Source organism: Lathamus discolor, chromosome 8, assembly GCF_037157495.1.
Source record: "Lathamus discolor isolate bLatDis1 chromosome 8, bLatDis1.hap1, whole genome shotgun sequence".
Lineage (NCBI taxonomy): Eukaryota > Metazoa > Chordata > Aves > Psittaciformes > Psittacidae > Lathamus > Lathamus discolor.
In genome coordinates this window covers 10,682,498-10,707,960 of record NC_088891.1, presented here as the reverse complement: position 1 = coordinate 10,707,960, position 25,463 = coordinate 10,682,498, and the positions used below count along the sequence as shown (strand labels likewise).

Genomic DNA, 25,463 nt, shown 5'->3' with positions numbered 1-25,463 from the left:
GATGGACAGGTGCCCTGTTTCCTCTGCCACCTTAGCAGTTCTCTGCATCATTTCAACACGGAGGAGTCGGAATCGAGCCCATTATCTCAAATGGGTGCTTTCACAACGGCGTCAATGCTTCCTGCTTTCAGCCAGAAGGAGCCTGCCTCACACGCTAGAAATGCATTCCCCAAGCAACACAGGATGACCATTCTCTTTTGCCAATGTCCTGGGCTTAAATGCTCACTAACTTCCAGGAATAGTGGTTTTCATTTGTTTGCCTTGCACACAAGATGCATTCCACTTCTGTTTGCGCACCAACAGTTTAGTGTTGATACTTGTGTATAAACAAAGTTTGAAGCCAGAAAAAAAGATGACGGATATGCGGTTTCTGTTATTTTTTGACGTTTAAATACAAAAGTGAGTTCACAATTAAAACACTGTTTAAATGCGAATGTCCTTATTCCTGATAACCGAGCTAAATCCTGATGTAAAAGGAGACGTGTACTTTTTTATCGGGTTTCTTAGCCTCCTGCACTAGCCAGAAAAAGGGAACCTCTTTCCCCCCTGGGACAAGGATGTATTCCGGCAGACAGCGCTGCCGCCGCCGGCGGTGCCCTGCCGCGCCGTTGCTCCTGACTGACCCCGTCAGCCTCTTCCCCACCGCTTCCTTCAACTACCGCAGCAGCCGCCTGGCGCCCCGCCGGGGCCGTTCGCTCCCCACCGCTACGGTCCGGCGCGGGCGGCATCGCGGTTCGGGCGGTCCCTGCGGCCGGGGCAGGGGCGGGGGGAGCGGGCGGTCGCACCGACCTCCGGCCCCGGCCGGCTCCGCTTTCTGAGGCGGGGCGGGCGGCGGGCAGGGGCCGGCGGGCGGGAAGGGCTGAGGCGAGGCGGTGCCTCGGGCCGGGCGCGACGCTCGCAGGGGCGCAGAGCGCGGCTGCCGCCTCCCGCCGCGGGCATGAGCGCCTCGGCGGCCACCGGCGTCTTCGTGCTGTCCCTCACCGCCATCCCCGTCACGTACCTCTTCAACTGCCTGGCGGCCACCGGCAGGTGAGGCGGGCGAGGCCGGGTGGCTCCCGCCCTGCGGCGGGGCAGCGGAGCGGAGCGGGTGGCGGGGCTGAGGGAGGTGCGGGCGGCCAGGGCAGCCCGGCGGGTATTTTTAGCGGCGCCGCCGGGACAAGGGCAGCTGCGGCCGCGGGGCTGAGCGGGACCGGGCGGGAGGCGGAGCGGGGCAGCGGAGGGCGCGGGTCGGGCGGCAGAGGGGCCTCGCTCCCGGGTCCGGCCCGCGTCCTCTGAGGGGAGTCGCGCCGGGATGCAAGCGGGGAGACGTGAGCGGGGCTCGTGGCCCTGGCTCCTCAGCCCAGGACCCCCAAACCCTCCGGGTTAGCATCCTCTGCAGCGTGTCCCGGCGCTCCGGAGCAAGGGTCACCGCCGCCGAGAGGGCAGAGCGGCCCGGGGGTGCCGCACGGCCCCGTCGAACCTGCCCCGCACCCAGCCTGGAGCCGCGGGGCAACGGGCGCTGGAGGCTGTCCCGGCGCGCAGCATTCACAAACAAAATCCAATTCTATTTTAAAACGAATGGAAGAACTCACCAGCTCCAGGCACCCCGTAAGACGTGCGAGTTCTAACTGGAAATGTCCATGTGCCCTTGCTCTGCCTAAAAAACAGGATCCCAGGATCAACTGCAGGTCTAGAAAAGAGAGGTCTTTCCTCATGGAAAAACCACTGCACTTAAAGGTCCGTGTGGTATTTTGTGATCCCACAGCCTGCGGTGATTTGCAACTTTACTGCACAAATATTTGCGTCGTGGTTTTAAGGCTTAGCTACATCTGTTCCGTCCTCATTTTCCTCCTTCGGCCGATAACTTCATTTTTAGTTTCCCATTGCTAGAGAAATGCCGAATAACACATGCTGACTTACTTGATTCATTGCCAATATTTATTTCAAAATGATAGACCGCAGTGAGAAGTCACTGCAATGTTAACAGCTGTAATGGTATGAAGAAATTCATCACCGGGAAAACAGCCTAGCAGAAGGTTCAAACCATAAACAAAACCAACACGCTAGTACTGCTCATCCCGACTCAGAGAGTGTGTGTGTATTCTGATATGTTTGATCTTGCACGTTTTTTGCAATAATTTTAAGTCAAGTTGCACGAAGGCTGAAATTGTCATAGTATCATTTGTACACAATTTATTTTCTTGACACACAGAATTGGTACTATGTATAAAAATCATATACCAAATATTTTTAGTGTATGCTTCTGGACCTTACCTAACATTCCAGTCCTTTTTCACTCCATGCATAAGCACAAAAGTGAAGACTGAGAAGAGTTTTGTCTTAAAGAGAACTAAATAGAATCTACCCAGAGCTATAAACCAATTTCAGACTGATTTTCTTAACTTGCGTTTTCTTGGCGAAGGAGACAAATTTGCTTTGTGCCAAAGACTTTTGTCCTTTCCCCTACCGCCACTTTACACGCACTAACGTTATAGCCCTGTCCTCAGGGAAAAAGCCTTTTCTGCTGATCTCACCCACATTGCTTACTGACTTCCCAACTGATCCTGTCTTTTAGAGGCCTTTGGTAGCACTTCTAAAACTGGAAATTAGACCTAGATCCAGTGTAGGCACTCCACACTGCTACCTGTATTCCATGGGACTGTTGCGTTTTATTTGTGAATATGTAATTTCCTGAGTAGATAATTTATTGCTGAGCTGAGACTAAAAGTCCCTAATGATCCTTTTTGGCCTTGAAATCTCTGTGACTTTCACCTCTCATCGGCCTCTAAGTTTTCCATCATTTTTGTTTGTTTTTGCAGATACCAGTATGAAAACTGATTTTAGTCAGACAAATCTAGAACTCCTGGCTATGTTGTTTATCTAGCTATTTTAGTGTTTTCTTTTTTTAGATGATCACATGTGAAAAGACAGGCACATAAATTCTGCAAAACTATAAAATGAGTTCTATGACAGACTATGTGTCAGACTTTAAAAACTAAAAAGACCCTTTTAAAAAGAGACTTAAAATACTTTTAAAGTTACTTTAAGAGTGTGGGCATTCGAGGATAGCTGGTAAAAAAAGGCTGAGCAAGCAAAATTCTGCCTCTTTCTTTCCTTTCAATTCTTTTTCTTTTTCACGCTGTTACAGTTCCTGGATAATTGTTCCAGTTGGATTGCTGGTTCTGGTTTTTATTGCTCTGTTGGCTCGTGTTCTTGTCAAAAGAAAACCACCCAAAGACCCTCTGTTTTATGGTATGTCTTGATAACAGTGAAGCTAAAATTAGAATGTATTAATTTATATAAATGATAATATATGACGGTTATTTCAGATTGAACATTTAAAGCATGGCTTCAGAACCCTGTCTGGTAAGGTGGTCCTAAGGAACCAAGAAAGAAAGACCAGGAAAAAGAACAAGAGTAACACTCGAGCTGGACCATGACTGTTTGAAGTACTGTCATACCTCCCCTGTTAAAATCCTCCTTGTAGCAGGACTTAAGACTCCACAGTAGACCTCTCATATATCTCATCCTGTGTGCACTCAGTTAGTCTTTCTGGCACTTTTGGATCACTGGCCTGCATGGCTTGGTTCTTCCTATGACTTAATTCTCCTATTTTTATTAGGCTTCTGTGTTAACTCACCTTTGTGATATACAAGAAAGTTCAAACCATCCCGGTTCCTGGCTTAGGCTTTCTGCAGACTCAAGCATTTCTATACTGATTCTTTGCCATAAAAGAATAGAGATAATGATTACCCTTTAAAAGGACACTTTAGTTCTAGTTTACCTTATAGCAAAATCTAGAATAAAAAACACTGTTTTTTTCAGTTTTACAAGATGGGCCCATAGGCAAAGCAGGGTACAAACCACCTGTATTTGCATTCTGTCTTCCTCCTCATTACAACTCGTAGGCGTCATTCCCCAGTGTTCTGCAAGAACAAGTCAAAGGAAATAAATAGCATAAACCTACCACAAATAAATTTCCTGTGTCAAAGGAGTGACTTGCTAACTTGCCAGATAGGTCTCCTATGGACTGCTGTGGCTGATGCAGTTTGCCTTGCTCACCTCCAAAAATGGCAAGTCACATTTCCCTCTCCACCGCCTTTTTATTGTCCTTTCTCCTTTCCAAAGATGAGGACAGTCCAGGTTTTATACACTTCGTGTGACCAAGATTTTTGAAAGGCTACACAGTTGTTTCTGCAGACACTGACTTCCCATGGAGGTTGTGCCTACAGCTCTACAGAATTTCATATTCGTAAGGAAAGCTTCCTAAGAACTTTGTTGACTAACTGCTGATAAAAAAAATACTACGCTATGTGGGAAAATCGTATTGTATGTTAAATGCCTGTGACCTCAAAGTAAATGCATCTGGTTCAATAGATCCCTGCCTGATTGAATTTATCAGACTGTGAAGCAGCTGTGTGGTTCTGAATCTTTATTAATTTATTATTTTTTACTCTTTTATCTTATTACAGTTTATGCTGTATTTGCCTTTACCAGTGTAGTGAATCTAATAATTGGACTTGAACAGGATGGAATTATTGATGGGTTCATGACTCATTACTTGAGAGAGGTAAGCAATTGTTTGGCTTACAAATGTAAATAAAATCTTTACTATAAATAACTTGGTGTAGTATTTGTCACAGGAAAATAGCCAGTTACACATTCAAAAGGGTCTTCTTGAATTTGGTCATTGTCCCATTTCATTATGGTTATGGACAAAACTTTCACTGACCTGAAATCACTCATTTGGGAAAAATAGTACTCTTTTCAAGCTCCAGTGTTATTTTACTTGGTTTAAATAACAGTATTCTGCATTTATTTCTGTGGGAATTGAATAGACTGTATGTGTTTGCAGAAAACTATAGGTAGGATTCAGGAGTGGATGAGTACTGCAGGACTGTCATGGTTTAAGCCTGGCTGATAAACAGGGGAAGTCTAGATTGGATATAAGGAAGAAGTTCTTTCCTGTTAGGGTGGTGAGGCACTGGAATGGGTTGCCCAGGGAGGTTGTGAATCCTCCATCCCTGGCAGTGTTTAAGGCCAGGTTGGACGAAGCCTTGGGTGACATGGTTTAGTGTGAGGTGTCCCTGCCCGTGGCGGGGGGGTTGGAACTAGGTGATCTTAAGGTCCTTTCCGACCATAACTATTCTATGATTCTATGATAACTTAGAACCACAATCAGCATTGTTCTCAGACTAAAACTGAAACACAGCACTGCATCAGCTACTAGGAAGGAGGAAAATAACTGTTACAGCTGAAACCAGGACAAGTACCCAAATGTGTTACCAAAACAGAAACAAAATTGCTCCTTTATTTTTGTCTAATCACTTTACTGAAAGGAATTGGAGTTAAAAAGTGATGACGCCAGATACCTAGTCAGCAGAATCTGTTGGCTGCTGAATATCAACATCCACCAAAAATAGCTCAGTAAGAGCTTGACATGAAAGTCATTGAAAAGATCCATGAAATGAGTTGGACCTTACAAGGTTATATGTTGTCATCAGTATATTCAATACTGTTGTAGATCTCAAGGTTGCTAAACATATCTTAATTTGTTTCATGTTAAGTCTATCTTTATTTTGTAGCTTTTACCACTAAAATATGGAAAAGTAATATTTCCATAAAATAGCAGAACAGTGTTGACAGTAACATAAGAGTCTTCCCTCCCATCTTGCACCCTATTTTGCAAATATAGAACTGATTTAATTATAGCTGATCCTACCTAAATAAAATCTGTGCTTGGAAATATTCATTGTCAGTCAAAACCTGTACCTCTGGATTAAGACAGCATCAGTTACTTTTCTGAAATTGTGTCCTGCTGTTTAATTAATAAATTATTCTTTCTCTAATCACTGCATCTTTTTTAAAATAAATGTTCCCTAGGGTGAACCGTATCTGAACACTGCGTACGGCCATGTGATCTGCTATTGGGATGGCTCCGTTCATTATCTGATGTATCTGTTGATGGTGGCAGCTATTGCATGGGAGTAAGGAATTTTGATTTGTGTACTGTTTCCTTTGCTGCATGCTCATTTAACCTATAAATGGCATTCTTTGCTATGCAGTATTTAGATTTTTCTTTCAGGACTCTTTCATGTCTTAGGCCAAAGCAACACTTAAAATTTTATTACTTTCATGAACTGTACCTTCACCAAGTTCCTCTTTCAGCTGAATAAGCCCAGCAAAAGAATTGAGTTGCAGTCTGTCTTCCTCACTCTGCAGCAGAGAACATAAGCCCATCTGCATGCTATGTGTTAGTTAAAAGGAAAGCTTAAAGATGATGCATATAAAGCAGTTGATGTCATCTACCTGGACTTGTGCGAAGTGCTCGACACTGTCCCACACAACATCCTTGTCTCTGAATTGGAGAGATGTGAATTTGATAAGTGACCCCTCGGTGGATTGAGAACTGTCTGGATGGCCGCACACAAAGAGTTGTGGTCAATGGCTAAATGTCTGTCGGGAGACCAGTAACGAGTGGTGTCCCTCAGGGATCGGTGTTGGGACCGGTCTTGTTCAACATCTTCGTCACTGACATGGACGGTGGGATTGAGTGCGCCCTCAGCAAGTTTGCCGATGACACCAAGCTGTGTGGTTTGGTTGATACGCTGGAGGGAAGGGATGCCATCCAGAGGGACCTTGACACGCTTGTGAGGTGGGCTGATGCCAACCTTATGAAGTTTAACCATGACAAGTACAAGGTCCTACACCTGGGTTGGAGCAATCCCAGGCACAGCTACAGGTTGGGCAGAGAAGAGATTCAGAGCAGCACTGCGGAGAAGGACTTGGGGGTGCTGGTCGATGAGAAAATGAACATGAGCTGGCTTCAGTGTGCGCTCGCAGCCCAACCGTATCCTGGGCTGCATCAAAAGGAGCGTGACCAGCAGGTCGAAGGAGGTGATCTTGCCCCTCTACTCTGCTCTTGTGAGACCTCACTTGGAGTATTGTGTGCAGTTCTGGTGTCCTCAACATAAAAAGGACACGGAACTGTTGGAACAAGTCCAGAGGAGGGCTACGAGGATGATCAGGGGCTGGAGCACCTCCCATATGAAGATAGGCTGAGAAAGTTGGGGCTGTTCAGCCTGGAGAAGAGAAGGCTGCTTGGAGACCTCATAGCAGCCTTCCAGTATCTGAAGGGTGCTATAAGGATGTTGGGGGGGGGACTTTTCATTAGGGACTGTAGTGACAGGACAAGGGGTAACGGGTTAAAACTTAAACAGGGGAAGTTTAGGTTGGATATAAGGAAGAAGTTCTTTCCTGTTAGGGTGGTGAGGCACTGGAATGGGTTGCCCAGGGAAGCTGTGAATGCTCCATCCCTGGTGGTGTTCAAAGCCAGGTTGGACAGAGCCTCGGGTGGCATGGTTTAGTGTGAGGTGTCCCTGCCCATGGCAGGGGGGTTGGAACTAGATGATCTTGAGGTCCTTTCCAACCCTAACTATTCTATGATTCTATGATTCTATGATCTCTCAACCATGTTAGAATGTATCATGCAATTTAAGAGAAAATAATTATTTCTAGAGATTCTTATGTTTCTTGCCATTGAATAAAGAGTTTGAGAAACTAAGTACTTGATTTCCAGAGGCTAATGTACTTGCTGGTCACAGAAGCATTAACAGAGTGAAATTAATAATTATTCTTATAGTCTTGCACAACCTGTGATGTGCAAAATCATGCAGTCAGTCTTTAGATGAGTGAAACACAACATCAAATAACTGAATGTGCACAAATCCTGTCCTGTTCATGGGATAACCTTCCTGCACATGAATGTGGGATTTCCCCCTTTCAGAGTCAAAAATCCACTCTTGACTTGTGGTACAGATTTTTAAACCTTTATTCACACTAAGACACAACCATGGCAGTTGGTGATTTAAAGGTGGTTTGGGGTAAGGGATTTTTAGGGACTATGCAATAATGATGTCTCGTTTTCTTTTTTAAACAGACAAAGCTATAGAACCATTGGCCTCTACTGGCTAGGTTCCATTATCATGAGCATCATTGTCTTTATGCCTGGAAACATTGTTGGTAAGGACATAATTTATATGACTAACATTTTCCTGTGAAGCATTTTCTAAATTCAACATTAAGCTATCTATATTTTATTGCAATATCAATTCCTTTCTGTAGTAATACAAAAGAGGAGTTTTAGAAATATCAGTAAAGAGATGCATAAAGAACAAAAAAAGTGTTGTATTTTCTTATACCCATAAGGCTGTCATCCAAACAAGGTTTAATTTAAGCAATAAATCAATAACTGCTTCCCAGTGTCAGAAAAATATGAAGTTTATTTTGCATAAAATTTCCGATTTACTTAATAGTCTGACTTTCAAGCACCTTAGAAGAGGCATCCAAATCACTTTTAAAAGGGAAATCTGGATATTACTCTATTTTAAAAAGAACTTTAACACTGCTAGATTTCTAACATAAATTAGTGCATGGTTTGTGCTGATAGAGGTGATTGTAGTAAAAAATCTTACATCGTTATTTCCAGCAGGTGCTTCTTTATGATTGCCAGTCCTCTCAATTAGAGATTTCCTTTTTAACAAAGCTTAAATTGATGCAAAGGTGACAGGTGTTCAACTGAGAAAAAATGTTCACATGTCCAAATCCTGCATTCAGCTTTAGAAAAGCTTGTTCTGGCTTTTTATGACAGAGGGGGAGTGTTCATGGTGCAGCTTGGGGACAGTTCAGTTCCCTCCTTTGTAGATACACGTGCACCACAGAGAAAACAGTCAGCAGATCTAATATGACAACGTTTCTTCCTCTTTCCTCTGGGGAAAGCAGAGAAACTTGTTATCACGAGCATGCCTTAAGCCTTCCTTTCTGACAGAGAGTAGCCAGTGTAGAGACACAGATTTCCCTGATTTACCTGGGCTGAGGGCTGTTCTGATTTTATATTTTGTCCCCAAACACTAGTACAGACCTGTAGGAGAAATCAGGGCTTTGGAAAATAAATACAATAGCAGATCTTAAAAAAATTGATATATTCCTGTTTTCCATTTTTCAAAGAGTAATGTCCCTTTTTGAAGCAGGTTCCATTAAGAGATTTTAAAGATGCCCTATCCTATAGGATTACCTATGCAGAGTGACTGAGGTGGTTTCCTGTCCCTTCAAAACCTCTCTAATTTCCAAAGTAGCTTCTTGTCTGGTAGGCCTTGTCACCTGTGACTCTACCACTACTGAGTACATCATTTTCAACAAAATTTGCGTGTTGCTTTAACAAAGGTTACTAATGTTTTACATTTACATTACCACCGCTGCTTCAGTGCTTATATTACATAGGATATTTTTTAAACTCTTCTCCAATACAGCTTACAAATTCTTATAATCTTATAATTACTCTTTTAACAGGCAAATACGGAACAAAAGTGTTTCCTGCTTTTTTCTTAAGTATCCCATACATTTGCCTTCCCATATGGGCTGGGTTCCGAATTTATAACCAACCTTCCGTGACTCACGACACTCCAGTCAAGGTAATATTATCATATTTAACTGTTGGCTACTGTTAGAAAAACTGAAACTTTCTACTGAGTTTTATAGGTCTCTTGGTGAGCATGAAATGCACTGTAACTGCTCACTGTTGTGACAGTTGCTGCCAGTCTGTGTAGGCACTGTTAAAACATCTATACTGCAGGACCATTTAAACATGGCGGGTAAAGAACCCATTTATATGTGTGATTGTGTTACTACTCTCTATGTATTCAGTTTCTGACTGTTTCAGTTTCTTAGCTGATGAAAATATTGACATATACCAGCTCCATAAAGTACCACAAAATCCTCATAGAAGCTCTGCAGGAAAGTATTCTTCTGTAGACGACTTACAGATTTCATGTAATTTAGTGTTTTTTGTGTGTACATTCTGCAATATTAGATTTTACAGGTAATATATATTAATTGAGATGCAAATTATTTACACTTCTTGTTAAAAAACAAAACAAAAAAACCTTGTAAAAATGTTTACTTAAAACTCCTTAGACCTTTGCCTTTGAATTTAATAGTTGGGCTGTAATAAGATTAACTGAGCAAGAAGAAAATGCAACAACATTTTATGCACTGTTTTATATATAAAAAATAGTCCCTGCAGTACAAATCACACAGCAGATCTTTAACTCTTTGTTGCTATAAGCAAACCAGTTTATTGCCACGGCACACTGTATCAGCTCTATGTAATATGATAAATATTTTTGCATCACAAGAGCTCCTAAGTCTCAGTCAGGTTCATTCTGTAACTGGAAACACAGACACAGATGAAGGAGCTAATTCCTATTTCATAGCTAATAGGCAGTCATTGTGTGAGTGGCATAGCCAGTGCCACAGAATAACAGCAGATGATGCATTGACAGATTTTCCCAGAGATGTATGAAAGAGGACATTCAGCCAGCCATCCATTAATCTTCAGTAGGAAACAGAGGTATAGACAGAGGTTCATATCTCCTGGAGTTTGAAGAACTGCTTACAGAATCACCATTTTTAGTGCAAATCTCTATGAAAAGCAAATTGGGGGAGACTTCAGGTGCCAAAACCTCTTCTACACTCCTGCACAGGCTTACAGGAAACTGCATGTCCCATCCCAAAGCAATTTGAACTGATTTACTTAAATGCATCACTAATTCCGACCAGAAACCCATTCTTTAGAGTCATCAGGGTAGAGAAGTTACATGTAGTTAGTGATGGTGATTTTTGCTATATGTGTTAGTGAGAACATGCTTTGCTTGGAGGATGGATGAAGGTGTCAATTTGTCTTCCTAGTACTGAGGACACCACAGAAATTGCTATTATAGAAAATACGTGATGGACTGCTTGTTTGCTGAAACACATCCATGTCTCCTATGCTTATCAGGACCTGAACTGCTTACCTTAGGTTTGATATTTTACTTTGGTATATATTGTAGAGAAACTTAGTTTTTAAATTCTGTTTCAAAACGAGAGTGTGTAAAAAGCTGATGATCTGAAAATTGAGCATAGGATTCACTAAGAAGTACATTCTTGTAAACCTAGACTTCCTTACTCAGAAGGTCACAGAAGCAGGCTTGATTCCTTTCACTGGGGCCTCGTATCTTCCTAAGTAGTTTATTTTTCAGAAGTCATATTTATCTTCAGAGCTAACTTATGCTTCATATCAGAGCATAAATACCCGTGTTCAGTAACTGTACCTTAAAATGCTTTTAAATCTTAACATGACTACTCATGAATTTTCTCATTTTTTATACAACTCTCAGTCCTAAATTATATATTGTTTCCAGGAAGTAATTGTGTGCAATGCTACTAAGCATTGTGAGTCCTGAAAATATTTAGTTCTCTTTCAATCTTTTCCAATTAGCTGCAAAATCAAAATTTTCTTTAGCTATCATTATTCAGAGTTGGTATTAAAAGTTTTAGGAAGAAAATGTAATAATGCTTTTAAATGTGACAGTGCAAGTATATAGAAAAATACTCACATGAAAGCATGGGAAGCAAGCTATGTTCTGTTGGCCACAGTATTCATTGCTACAATATTATTATAAACCAGTTGATTAAAAAAAATAACTAAAATCAATGTGGAGACAGAGAAGAGGTATTGACATTCTGGATGATTTTTAATAGAGGTGGGTGCATAAGAAAGGATTAGAGTTTTACCTTCATTCAGAATCAAACCAAGCTGTGCTTCAGTATTTGCAAAGCTCAGCAGATTGATCTCAAGTGTATCAGTTTGGAAAAGTTTAATGTACCTTAAAGCTAACAGAATTAATACACACATTTGCCTATGAATTCTGAAGTGACTGACTTCTGTGCACACAAGATTATTTTGATTCCTTAAAACCCATCATGTAAGGAGCCTCTCAGAAGTTATGGAAAATAGATTTCTCCTGAAAGTGAGAAAAATGGCAAAGCAGACCAACACACTTCCTTGCTACACAAAAGAAACAGCAGGGTTGGCGGGATCTGTGCAGAGTTCAACCAGGTTTGCAACACATGGGAAATGCGTGGCAGGTCATTGCTACTCGGCCAGTGCACTTGACACATTAATTCATTATAGCACATATTGATGTGAACTTGCTGTGAAAAAGAAAGGTAACAAACAGGTCTGTCAGCAAAGTGCATGCTGTCTTTCAGCTTCTTGCTTCTGATTTTTTATATGCTTTGCATTTTCATTTTGTTTGCATAAATGTGTGCAGAGAAGAAAGGTGCGAGTTTTCCCTACCTTGGCAATTTCACAAACTTGAAGTGCACCAGAGGTCATTCCAACTAATACTGGCTTTGTCCCCAAAACCTCTCAGTACAAAGTTCTGTTGTAGCTTTGTGATCACAGTAAATGTGCACATTCATTTAATATGCCTTTTGAAAGGAGGAGTGATACATATATATGTTTCATACTTAAAGAAAAGTGGAAAGAAAATATATCAACCCTCAACTTTCCATTGTCCTTAGGTAGTCTGCATCTGAAAATGACTTGCAACTCAGCAGCCATGGGAGGCCTTTGTCTTTCATAGGAATAAATATTAGAATAGAGACATTCTTTGCAAGGTAATACTACAAACATTCCTACATTAGTATTTTCAATACTGTGAAGTGACACCATACTGCCAAAACAAACCTGTTGTGTTTGAAAACCAGAAGTGTCAATTTGTATTTTAGCTTTAAATGAAAGAAAAAAGAGAAAGTCAGTTTTATGGAAGAGGTGGCCTATGTGTTTACAGTAGCACTATTGTTAAACCACAGTTCAGATCTTGCAGTTCTTACTCAGGAATTGTGCTTGTAAGATCAGTTCTCCTGTTTCAGTAACTTTATTGTGAGTGTCTTTATCCCAAGCGCCTTTAACTTGTGCCTCTACATCCTAATTATTGTTTTGTGCTTTGGAGACATTTCCACAAGTGTATAACAGGAAGGAAATCAGGTTTTTCTTTTGCTGTCTGTGTGCCAACATGCAGCTAATAAAAAGGAAGAGGAAATGAGTAACACATATAAATGGGGAAGTTTTTCCCTCTGAAAACAGAAGGGATCCAGAAAGATACTCTGATGTGCTTGTAGTTTTGTGGCTACACAGTGCTGGAAGAGCATGTTGAATTATTTCCATAGGTCTTGTAAGTTTTACCATGTAGACACAGAGATGCCTTTGGTTCCTTCAAAGCCATCTTCTGTGTTAAATATCTACATGGTCTTTGCTGCTGTAGAGTGTGAACCCCTCACATTTGCCCATGCAGTGCAGGTGGATTCCTGTTCTGAGGCTGGGAAGAGAGGTACAGACCAAATCAGATCCAGATGCTGACAAGTGCTTCAGTGCCCATCAGAGAAATCCATAGTGTACAGTAATAAAAGAATGAAAGGAGGATTTTCCGTTCTCCATACACACACACACACTGCATTCTGTTTCTGTGTTACACATAAAAGGTATATCATTTGCTCAGTGAACTCAGCAGAGAACTCAATGGGCCACAGAAAAGTTTTTATTTTATGCCAGTGATATTCCATTAATTTCAGTAGTGTCACAGGCTGCTGAAAACCAGCATTCCCTCTCAATAACGATGGACCCTCATTTTGCTGTCCCTCCAATCAGCCCTTTTACAAAGCATACTAGATTCAACTTCAAATGTTTGAGACAAACCTACACTTTCAAAGCTTTTCTACATATGGACATCCAGGAAAACTAATTAATTCCAATTAACAAAAGATACAACTTTGAAGAAATCAGTTATGCTGCTTTAAAGCCTTATGTGATTGCAGAGTTAGAGTAGTGTTCATTTCATCTAGGTTGTTTTAAAAGTAATTGTTATTGAAATGGCTCTGGTTGGATCCATCCATTTCTACAGTTTATTCCATTAATTTTCCCACAGCATCCTATCAAGTCTAAAGTCACCTTTTTAGATGTGGAAGTCTTTCCACCTCTGAAATCAGTGGATAAAGAGTATAATTTAACAGAACTAGCTGTGTCTGTGATAACGTTTCACTGCTTCACCCTTCTTGTAGTGACTGATCTGCAGTTAAATACATGTCATGTGCAACCAGGATGTATTCACTAAACATGTTTTGTGTTGCAGGTGGTTCAGGAAGTCCAGAAGAAAGGACTCTTAAGACGACCAATAGATTTAATGTTAGCTGCATATCTCATTCTAGCAACGGGGTTTTGCATATTTAGGGGCATGGTAAGTTGAAGATATTTTAATATTCTGTCCTCTAATTTTAGAAAAACTTGAAATCCTCGTGTCTATGTGAAAAAGTCTACATTTTGGTCCAGGGAAATCTTGAGACTTTCAGGGTTGGAATAGGCCTTAGATATAAAAAGGACAAATTGTTTATTTATGCTGATTAGTGGTGCTTTGCTTCTCCATTTTGCCCTGTGTAAAGTATATTTTTCAAAAGGAGGTGCAAACTGCAAGAGTAAATAACATCCCAAGTGCAGATCAAGATGACCTAAACCCGTTTTCAGTCTGGTATTACATTGATGGCCAAGAATGCAGAGAAAAAAAAACACAACTAAGTTGAGTCTGTATTCATGTTTTGCTAAACAGAGATGCATCATTAAAATTATAAAGGAAACCAAATTAATTTACACTGCATTAGATAGAGAACAGAGAGAACATTTCCACATGAAAAAAAATTATCCATATTACATGAACAACCCATATTCTACTTGTTTCTACTTACCAAGAGCTTACTTTCAAAAAAATGTTTGCTTTTTAAGCACAGCTGATTGAATTAAATTTCTGAGGGAATGAATCAGTACTGAAAATGCTTGAAGTAGAAAAATGCAGTAATAGGTAAATCTAGTCCTTTGTCAGCTCTAAAGCATTTTAAGCTTCTGTCTTAAGCAGAAGGAAGTTGTGCATCTTTAAGTGAACAGAGATCAAATGTTTAAGTGTCTTAGATAACCACCTGCTTGCTCGATGTGTAGATCTGATCCTGTCTAGAACAATTCAAGTACCCAAATAACATTTTATTTACCAGTGCAGATTGTCCTTTTGTGGTTCTGCTGCTCACGTACTTGGTCATATTCAGCTCTTTCACTGAAAACTTGCCTCTCTTTTTTTAATTCTAACTTGTCACAGACTGCTTTATTTCTTCTCGTAGGTCATGCTTAAGAGCAGCACTGATAACCATCTGTTTTACTTGTAATTTTGTTGTGGGAAATGTTAATTCATGCTCTAACATCTAATTTGGTTCTACAATCCCACTGCTGCATTTCTCAGAGCAGTATTTTTTTGCTGATTTTGAGTGTGGTCATTTCCTTTGATATTTGCTGAACAGGAACTGCTTACTGGCCTTACTTATAATACACACAGAGGTCTCTGTGTAAGCTGCAGTAACCATGAGCTTGTGAAAAAGTGAATAAAATCTAATGCATTATATTCCACTCAGACCCGACTCTTGGAGGCCCATGTTGGAAAAGAACAGGGATGAATGTCCGCTGTTTGTAAATATTTACAGTTCCCCCCTCCAAGTCACACAACAAATACACATGAAACTAAGTTGTGCAAAACTTACTGTTCAGTCCTGTAATTTAGGCATTAATGATGCCTTGTCATAAAACAGTGTCAGCTGTTGACACAGATTGATAACTCATTTTACAATAGTATTTTTTGTAGTAGTTTTTAAGGGCTATCATGAAAAGGAACTACTTTTGTCTCTCTCCATGTTTATTGTGAACTTGTTCTTTCTATATGAGCGTAAAATCCAACAATCTCTCCTTTGCTACTCTCCTTTAAAAATTACTATTATTTCAAGTAGCACTGTCTGTCTGCATTGCTCTCCACTGCTATTGTGCCACAGTGCAACTTTTCTCTTGGACTACATTTACAGCTTGCTATTCTCAATTGGATGCTTAACCTGAGGTTTCCATTGAGCAATTTTCCATTGGAAAGTTAATTTGCTGGGATCAAAGTCTGTTTATCAGAGCAAATCAATAGCAATTAGACTTTCACTACAGCTTAGCCAAGACTGAACTCTCTTCCGGTCAAAATCTTTAAAGCAGGCTGTCAGCATTTCCTCACAAACCCTCCAAGCAGGAGCTGAGAGGAGGCTGCACTTCAGCTTTTAATTGATGATCAAATGGGTCACTCGCACAACAGACTTTGAGCAAGCCTCTGGGGTAGCAGTGCTGCAGACCACTGGTGAATCTTTAGGGCTGTGGTTTAGAACACGTTCTTTGTTCATGGGAAGTTTTACAAATTCTCCTTAGATTGCTCTGGATTGCCCTGCTGAACTCTGCCGGCTGTATATTCAACTTCATGAGCCCTATATAAAAGATCCTGCTGCCTATCCTAAGCTTCAGGTAAAGCATTGCGGAGCATAGAGTATTAACTGATTTGTGAACTGGTGCAAAGATGGGTTTCGCAGATGACAAGATCAGTAAGTGATGTATTTGTTCATGGCAAGTTAAATGGTACTTCATGTATTCTCATGCAGCCATTACAGGGTACAAACTCTTCAACCCTTATACAAACCCTATTGACAGACGCATTGCAGAAGAGAGAATGCTGTGCTTTAGATCTGCAGCATTTGCAAGGTTGCCATTCTTTTGCAACCCTGGCTTCTGCAAGAATCAAGTATCTCTGCTGAACCTGTTCTTTCTGGGGAAGGCCTGGCTTGGGTGTATCTCATGCCTCCCAACTGAAAGTGTGATGGAGCTTGAGAAACAGACCCCATGTTGTGTTGGATGCTGAATTAGGTCAAGCCATGCTTATTGGCATGGTCTCAAGACAGCAAGGGGTAAGAAAACATGTCCTGGGGTGAAGTGGATTTGGATGGGGCAAAGAGACAACAGCCATCAATATTAGTGGAGACCTTAGGGTGGCTGGATCCAACCAACAGCATCCAGGTTTAGTTTTGAGTAGTCTCAGCTCTTCAGTCAATTGGCTAATTTTTAAATGCATTTCCCTCACACTGCAAAGCAACTAATATTTCTGTTTAAAATGCAGATGCTGGCATACATGTTCTACTCTGTGCCATACCATGTGATTGCTCTGTATGGTCTACTGGTGCCTGGTTGTTCCTGGATGCCCGATTTAACCCTTATACATGCTGGAGGACTAGCTCAGGTATTTCTTTGTAAAATGTTCACTCTTTAATTACAAGATAATGAGTAGAGACCTATGCAATAAATAAGGAGCCCATGGCTTGATCATCCCATGCAGGTTTTATAACACTTTAACTCAGATATAACCTTTTATATCTGTAAAAAAACTAATTAAGGGAGTGGAGTATCAAACCTCTTACATGTCTCTAATGAATGACTGCATTCTTGTTTTAGTAGACTTCATCCTACTGCAGAATCTTTTTACTGGGCTCATTTAAACCTTATTAAGCACTATGCACTCTTTAGCTGAGACTTGAAGAAGGCCTGTCAAAGCTCTAACAGTCAACCACATAAAAAAACCTCCCAAACACAACAAAACAGCACAATACTTTGTTTCCATGATATGTGTTGATCAATGAGGTAGTTTGAAAAACATAAGTGGAAAAAGTGTCTACTAGTCACACCAAATGGTCAATGTCAGTTGATGATGTTGGTACAACACCAGGAACCTCCTGGGCAACAAACCACAGTAACACTAAGACAAGCTTGTGTTGCCAAAGGCAGACCAATGATTATACTTTAACTCATTCTGTTCTGATTATCTTAAATAAATGACTGTAGTTAATTACAAGATGATGCTGATGCTTATGAAAAGACTGACCAAACCAAAATAATTAACAGGAGCTAATAAATAACTTCATGACATACAGATGGCCATTAAGCAGCTGAGACGGCAACAACTGATTTGTACTGTATGTAAGAAATGAAATGTGCTCTGAGCATCCAGACAATGAAGAAAATACACACATAATCCTGCTCCAATAACGGGAGCATGGGGACACGGCAATAAGTGTAACTCAAGTACCACAAACACAAACCAATGCTTTGTTCCTCAGGCCTCAGATAATCACAGATACACACTCCAGTCCAGCTTAACTGCCCAGCAAGGATGGGGAGAGCATAATTTGATTTTCTATTTGTGAGCAATTATCACAGAAAATATGACTACTTTTTCCTACACAGTTTATACAGAATCTTGAATTACCAAATGATATCAAAACAGAACCTGGCAAACATTAACGAGGAGGTTTAGATGAGCAAAAGGTATCATAAATACTATACAACTGTTTGCCCCAAATCTAACTTAAAAAAGCACAAGCTAGCTAAAGTAGGCAAGCTGGTGTCAGGAACTGACAGACTGTTCAGGTTTCATGAATCCCCCAGACAGTCAGGAAAGAAACTGCTCCTTCAGCAATTACCTAGCACAAGGAAAGGCAAACCAGAAGTTGGAGCGTGCTGTCACAATCTTGCAAGTTTACCAAAAAGCTCAGCCTCCCAGACTGGAGACAGGTTTTGGTTGGATGGTTTTGGTTTGTTTATTTTCTTTCTTGTTTGTTTTTCCTTTAAATGCTTCCCATAACAAATACTCCCCTTTTTTTAATGGCACTTTGTACCTTCTAACTGTATGATTAATACATGCAGCATCTTGGTGCTGCGAAGTCTAAAACCCCTCTGTTATCCTTTGTGGTTTGGCTTCAGGATAATGCTAATTTACATATTAGACAAGGAGAAGAAAAGCTACTGGTAACCCAAAGCTAACACTTGCAATTTCCCATTTTACTCTTTAAAGCTTGTCCTAGGCACAAGCAAAAACCGTGGGCTAACAAATACAGATCAAGAGAACTGTGTGGTGCAGCACAACCCCCCTATGTGATCCCAGTTCAGAAACATTTCCTTAGGTTTGGGAGAGGTTTTTTGTAGTATTTACTTTAACAGGCTGCAGAATGAACTTCAGTCATCCCACAACTGACCATGATTTAATGGATCTGACCCGGTGAACTGTGAGCAACCTGGGAGGAAAAATGTGTGTGACAATGATCTGAGTATTCCTAATTACTTTTGGGTTTGGTCATTTTGAGGCACAAAACAAATTTCCAGGTTTGTCTACTGTTTTCTCAAATTAAAGCATTGTAATTGATACTCAAAACGTATATAATTACCAGAACACATTTTGCTTTCTATTACACACAAAGATCCAATAAAGGTAACGATGGGAACAGTGGCTATTGCTCCCCAGGAAAGAGCACTTCTCCTACAAACAGCCAACGTGGGAATTCTCATTATTTTTATTTCAACTGTTAGAAGTATGTGCTTTTTACAAAACACAAGTCTCAAACACCATGTGATGCATCTAAACTAAGACCTCTGAAGGTGCCAAGCCTTTCACACACAAAATGTACCAGTTTTCAGAATTGCACACAGTTCTCGGCTTGAATTATTCTGTCACTAACATTCAGACTCCAAACCCAAGTTATAACCCTTATCAGACTTTCTGAAGCTCTTTAAATGTTAACACAGCTAAGGTACCAAAAGCTCTGATTCTATGAAAGTACTGGAAGCCTCTGAATTTGTGAGCCAGATGAGAAGGGATGAAGAGCCATAGCCCTGCCACCCAAAACCATTCTGTCTCACGAACTCTCCATAGCTCATTGCCCTGTTCTCCAGATGTAGGAAGCTTTTCTCTACTCCTTCTCCATTGGTTTGCCTTAATTCTGGAATTTTTGGTGGCTAGTTTCTTGCAGTGCCTCTTATCTACAAGAGAACCTAAACCCAAGGAGCATATTTTATTGTTACTTTCTCCCCACTATTTGATGGCTCAGGCTTATATGACCTCGTTCAATCCCCTCCAAAATAAGTGACAGTCTTTGCTTGATTTTAGCCAGTTTTGGAGAGAAGGCACAGAGTGAAGAAGGACTCCTAACCTTTTTCCAGGCCCTTCTCTATCCATAGGAGGAAGGCTTTCCTGACTGCAGGATATGAAATACTCAAAGTACAGCCTACACAGACAAAAGACATAATTAAAAAATCTAAACCCAAGCTATTTCATACAGACAAAAAGCTTAATGAGGAGCAGGCACAAATTGCAGTTGTCAGGTTGAGCAGTGCCATGTCCAGCACCAGGCAGCTCCCAACTGCTGGCCAAGGCTTCGACATTACAAAGGCTGGGTGTTAAATCAGTAAGGCTACCTTAGAAATTTCCCTGCAGCATCTCATTTGGTTGATTTCTCAACCAAGGTTTAGGGGTTTGATCCTCAAAACTCTCCACTTGAGAGGGTTCAGTGACAGAAAGCAGTAAGGAATGGCTCATTTGCTGAGGGGCGAGTGATGGCAAGGTAACGCAAGGTAACACAACAGACTCTAGGTTGCTCTCAGGGCAGTGCCAGCCTGCGGCATGACAGGCAGAAGGCTCTGCAGTAACTAACAGCTATTGTCTTAAAATCACGGGTTTGGTTCAAACCTGCCTGGTACTTGAAAGAAGAGCAGGACCGGGCTACTGGTGAACGACAGATCTGCTTTTAAGACATAGCCCTGCCCCAAAGGAGGAAAAAAAGGGGAGGGTGTGGGGAGAAGCAGAAGCAGAGCACAGTGATGGAAAGGAGCCACACGAGATTAAAGACATGGCACAATTTCCACAGAGACAAATCAATTTAAAAAAAAATAAAATAAATTGACTTCAACAGACCTAAATATCCTCCCTGCTAATGAAAGGAAAAAGCCATGTGTTATATTGAAAAACAACTCTAATAAACAGTAACTTCATTATACAGTGCATCATTAGCTAGCAAAAATCTTCATGAGTTACAAACACAACAAAATGTTTCTGCTTTTCCTTTTTAAAATGCTCAAAGCTCACTAATGTGCCACAACTCTTGTAAAAGACCACACAATAAGGCTTAGATCTTCAAAGGCATCGAGGAGGCTGTGGGAGCTCTGGGTCTCTCAACAGCAGCCCTTACAGTTCTGTCTGGCAAGGCTTAATATGAACTTACGAATTTACTATCAACTTACTATGATGTACGGACGGTCACTCGTGGTGACAAGTGGGTCTCGCAGTCCTCCAGAGAAGTACATAGCTTAGCATCTTGCTCACCCCAGAAGAGGCTCTAAGAATAGTACCAAGAGGCTGTGTCTTGAACCTCAGACAGATGTGAGCCTCTTCTCTACATCCTGACACTGGCTGGCTATTTGCTTGGGAAGCTGCTACCTCATGTAACAAGGCTTTGCTCCCAAACGCTAATGCGCTTGGTGCCTGGGCTGAGCAGGCTCCCAAGGCAAGGGAGGGGTGAGCAAGGTGCCCCAGGTGCTAAAGGCAGTTCCTTCCTGCCTGAGACAGATAAGGACAAACAAGTTGTGAGAGACAGTGAATTATGAGGCCAATATAAAAAGGTTGCTGATAGTTTGGCCCTGAATGTCTCTTTAGTGTGTAATAGCTATTTACAGAAACATGCTAAGTGGCACTCTCCTGAAGTTTGTTTTATTTAATTTCTTTGATTACTCTGTTTCCTGGCTCAGGTGTGGCAGATCAGCTCTCCCAAATCAGTGGAGGTGATTAGAATCACCTGAAAACCAATTGCCTTTTCTGCTTTGATGTATGGCCTCAGCCTAACCTTTTGCTGGAAGGGTGTGTATTAAAACACCTGAACTGTATATATTTCACTTTCTAGTTTGCTAACTGTAAGCAAAACTGTTTTCTTTGTGAGTCTCCATCACACATCTCCATGGCTAAGTAACTAAATAATAATAAACCAAAATGGACACACAGTAGTTAATGTGAATGAGCTGTGGCTTGAAATAGCAGGTAACAGATGGAGACAAAAGACAGTGACTATCCTGACGCTTCTATCTTTAAATGTTTGTTTATGCTAAAAATACTCTTCACAGCAAGGTTGTCTTTGCATATAAACTTCACTGTAAACTTAACCTATACTTCAGAACCACTCCCAGCCCAAAGCCAAATACTGCAGACATGTTTGCAACCATCAGTTCTGTGATCAGAACTTCGGAAGACTGGGTTTAAGGTTGAAAAAGCCCTAACAAACCAAACCCAGAACTAACATAGCTTCCGAGATTTTACATTCTAACTTTACTCAGTGTCTGCTTCCTGTTGATGCCAAACATGACATTCCCATGTAGGTGGGTGCAAGTCTTATCCCCATCACTGGGCTGAGGCCCAAGAGTACATATCTCTGCAGCTTTTGCCTGGGTAATGATCCTGGACCCTGTTGCATGAATATCACCCGTAAGCCAAGGGTGAAATCCTGACTTAGAGATCAGTGCCACCATGTGCATAAAATAAGCCTCCTACCGTGCCACTTACGCCTCTTATACCAAGGTATTAACTATCTTAGTTTAGGCTGTATTTTTTTACCACTGTGCAAAAGTATGATAGATAATTCTGGAATAAAAGGACTGGCTTGGAAAATGTCACTGGAGATGCATACTTGCATGCAGATTTTGCCATCTTTCCAAAATACGCATCAATTTTACCCTTCTTTAATATCTACGTTATATACACACCACAGGCTCAATTTTCCCATATTGGTGCTTCTCTTCATGCTCGAACTCCTTACATCTACAGAGTCCCTGAAGAAGCAAAACAGTTTTTCCTGATACTGAACATAATGTATGGGATTCTTCCCCAGCTGTTGGCTTACAGATGTGTCAACAAGCCAGAGTTTTTTATGAAACCAAAACAAGAAGAAAAAACAGAATAACACAACTGTTTTCAGCTCCTCGTTCTGGCTGTCTATGTACCTGGGTTGGGAGGTAACCCAATGGAACACGAATGAAGTGTGTAAGATGTGTAAATCTGCACAGTTGTGTAAAGTTGCACGGTCTGATTTGTTTATCCTACTTGAAAAGGGAAATAAAGACGACTGCCTTCAGTACCACTTCTCAACATCTTGACTTTGCGCTGCAGCAGAGCTGCTGGTTCCCATGGCTATTTTTAAGTAAGCTGCTTTGACAGTTTTAGAAATACTGCATGAAGTTAAATAATAATTATGATGTCAGTGTTTAGCCTCCACACCCTGAAGAGTATCACTGGCAGCAATCCCTACGCAGAGCTAGTGTAGAATGGGAAGGTCAATGTTTTGAGGTGTGAAAAAGTAACATACATAACTCTGTCACATGCACATCTTTTATTTGTCAAAAAGTATGTCTTGTGGGTCAGCCTTGTTAAAAATCCCAAGAAATCTTTTTAAGAAGCAATCAACTTTTACGGTAAGACTCCATATATGATAAGCAAATCATAGTTTTGTTAATTCTTGTAAGGATTCACCTCTGCAAGGACTGCTCATCTGCTTGAAGTTAAGCATGTGCTTAACTAGTTTAACTAGCTCCTCTGAACTGGGCCTAGGGGCTTGATACCTCGGGCAGGTTGACCTTACACCGGAGAATGCAGTTTCAGAGAGGGGTTTTGGTTCTTCTCTGCAGCTACTTTTGCTAATGCTGTTGGTCCTAAACAAGTAGCAGCAAATACAGTGACCTTGGTTTGTGTGGGTTATGTTTCTGTTTGCAGTTACAACTATTTCTATGCCTTCTATGTGTATTTACACTAAAAGCAGTACACTTAAGTGCCTTTCTCACAGGTGAAGTTAGCTGATAGATTTTAACTCGAAACGCTTTATTTGGGAATGTTGACTTTTGGGCATTTTGATTTAAAGAATCTTCGTTTTACACCTAACCAGTAATGAGACAGGATCAGCTCATGCATGTGCATGTTGCACCCTTTGCAAGGGGACTTTGAGAGCAGCAAGAAACTCATGCTGAAAGGCTCTCCTGCTGCACGCTGAGCTGCGCTTTGCAGCAGTGCTCAGAAGAGAGACCCCAGGTTTCACACCTCCAGCCAAAGGGGCTGGTCCAAGATAACCCCAACCCGCCTCAGTAATGCCTCCTGGTGAAAGGGAGTTTAGCAATAACCCCCTCTGGCACCCAGCCTCCTGCCATGCTCACTAGAACTGGCCTCCCATCCCAGCACAGCCTCCCATGAAAACCAGCCCCGAGCTGTTGGGCTGTACCAGGAGGTGCGGGCTCACAATCGGGTATCCGAGCCGCTGGTGTCACTGCTCATGTTTTTAAAGAAACTTTGAGTACATTCAAGGTGAATTTAATAACCTCCTGTTATCCAGAAAAGGCAAAGTACAGAAAAAATAAAGATCTCACCTGCACTTGTATCTATTATGGTCAACTCATGTTAACAGAATGTTTTGCTTTAATACTTGACTTACATTAATACCTCACATTATTACACGTATGAAGCCAAATATGACGCTAACTTAGTTGCTTACAACCTCAAACCTTACTCCCAATACACATTCCAATAAATTTATTCTGTAAAAACAATACATTTTTTTGTTTTCTTTTTTTCTTTCCTTTTTTGTTTTTTTGTTGTGGTTTTTTTTTTTAAGTTTTTTACAGTAAACTCATCAACTACAAACCTTGAATACGCAAAAGATGTTCCAAGGACAAGCATAACAAGGATTGATAAAACCAGACTAAATATGTTTTCACAATAAAAGCTGGCATAAAAATAAATAAAAATCTCTATTATCACAATAGCAACAATAATGTACACAGAGTAATGGATCTGGAATGCTTACTTACTAGTCTAGTTCTATTTCCAAACGGAAAAAAAAAGCCAGAATGACAGCATCCTTTTTTAAGCCTTTCATTATTTAAAATTGATGTTTTCTTTTGGTTTCCCATAGGGTTCTATATCACAGTAAGCTTAAAAATGGAAAGCATCCAAATGAATGATTTCAAATTGTGTTGGCATTGGAAAAAATCCTTGTATTAATCTAAAGAAACACAAAAAGACTTTCACTAACTCCACATATAGGAACTAAGTCAGATAGTGTACATTACATCATGATTTTGAGAAGTATTAAGAGTATAACTAGCTAGGTACTTCTAATAAGGAAAGGTATTTTATTACATTATTGAACTTGGCGGTGATTTCAACTGAAGAATTTTTCTTTTATGTTTTAAACTGATCAAAAATCAAGAAAGTATGGATATAGGGAAATCTAAACTCATGTTTGTACGTGGAAGATATCATAGTATTGGATGGAGGGGACTAATTTCTAAGTTTTACTTGTTTTTAAAAAATGCTGATTTAGAATGATATAATTTGGAGTTACACCTTTTCTGTCTAGAAAAGGAGTCGAGAACATGTTCAAGTATGCGGTATCTTCATACACCTCAGCCACTGGTAAAGGGCAACTTCATGCAACCAAATAATATGAAAATCAAAAAGTAACCCTTAGAAAAAAGGGTAAAATGTCATTTCTGCAAACACAACAGATAGGAATGTGAATAATGTGCATACAAACTGGGATGCTGTTGATGATACTAATGAACAGATGTGATGATTCATATCAAATCCAAGAATATTAGACAACCAAACATGTAACCTTCTTGTGTTTTCCCTTAATAGTCAGCAGTCATTATGTTGGTTAAGTCTGAAAGAGAGAGAGAGAAAAAAAAAAGGTATCACATTCAATTTAAGAAAAAGCATGCTGTAACAAACATGATATAATTAATGCCTTACTGCCACACTTCAAAGGCCCAGGCTCAAGGAACCACCTGGTCTGTTCCAACAATAATGTTTTTCTAAACAAAACTGCTTACATCAACTAAACATCATCAACTAAAG

At 40.7% G+C, this 25,463-nt stretch overlaps 2 protein-coding genes across 5 annotated transcripts in view; one reads left to right on the top strand and one right to left on the bottom strand.

Moving 5' to 3' along the window:
- The first annotated feature begins 841 nt into the window (after positions 1-841).
- TM6SF1 (transmembrane 6 superfamily member 1) lies at positions 842-22,695 on the top strand. Of its 4 annotated transcripts, none has more exons than XM_065688342.1 (10): positions 842-1,029; positions 3,128-3,231; positions 4,452-4,549; positions 5,863-5,966; positions 7,919-8,001; positions 9,328-9,449; positions 13,992-14,096; positions 16,130-16,222; positions 16,869-16,988; positions 22,330-22,695. In XM_065688342.1, the coding sequence occupies exons 1-10, from the start codon at positions 938-940 to the stop codon at positions 22,519-22,521; spliced, it is 1,113 nt and encodes a 370-aa protein (XP_065544414.1). In that variant the 5' UTR covers positions 842-937; the 3' UTR covers positions 22,522-22,695. The 4 variants fall into 4 exon arrangements, with proteins under 4 accessions (XP_065544414.1, XP_065544416.1, XP_065544415.1 ...); XM_065688344.1 differs by having other exon boundaries at positions 22,386-22,472; XM_065688343.1 differs by lacking the exon at positions 22,330-22,695 and adding an exon at positions 18,743-19,617.
- Positions 22,696-23,899: 1,204 nt separating this feature from the next.
- The window catches only part of HDGFL3 (HDGF like 3), a 38,594-nt gene continuing 37,030 nt past the window's right edge, over positions 23,900-25,463 (bottom strand). The window contains exon 6 of the mRNA XM_065688338.1: positions 23,900-25,269. Within this exon, the coding sequence (XP_065544410.1) occupies positions 25,264-25,269 (6 nt within the window). The 3' untranslated portion in view covers positions 23,900-25,263. The remainder of the gene's footprint in view (positions 25,270-25,463) is intronic.

Excerpts from the sequence above, each read along its gene's own strand:
- TM6SF1 (XM_065688342.1), top strand. The coding sequence starts at position 938 with ATGAGCGCCTCGGCGGCCACCGGCGTCTTCGTGCTGTCCCTCACCGCC. Across the intron at positions 9,450-13,991 it reads CTCACGACACTCCAGTCAAG|GTGGTTCAGGAAGTCCAGAA; the intron begins GTAATATTATCA and ends TTTGTGTTGCAG. Across the intron at positions 16,989-22,329 it reads ATGCTGGAGGACTAGCTCAG|GCTCAATTTTCCCATATTGG; the intron begins GTATTTCTTTGT and ends TACACACCACAG.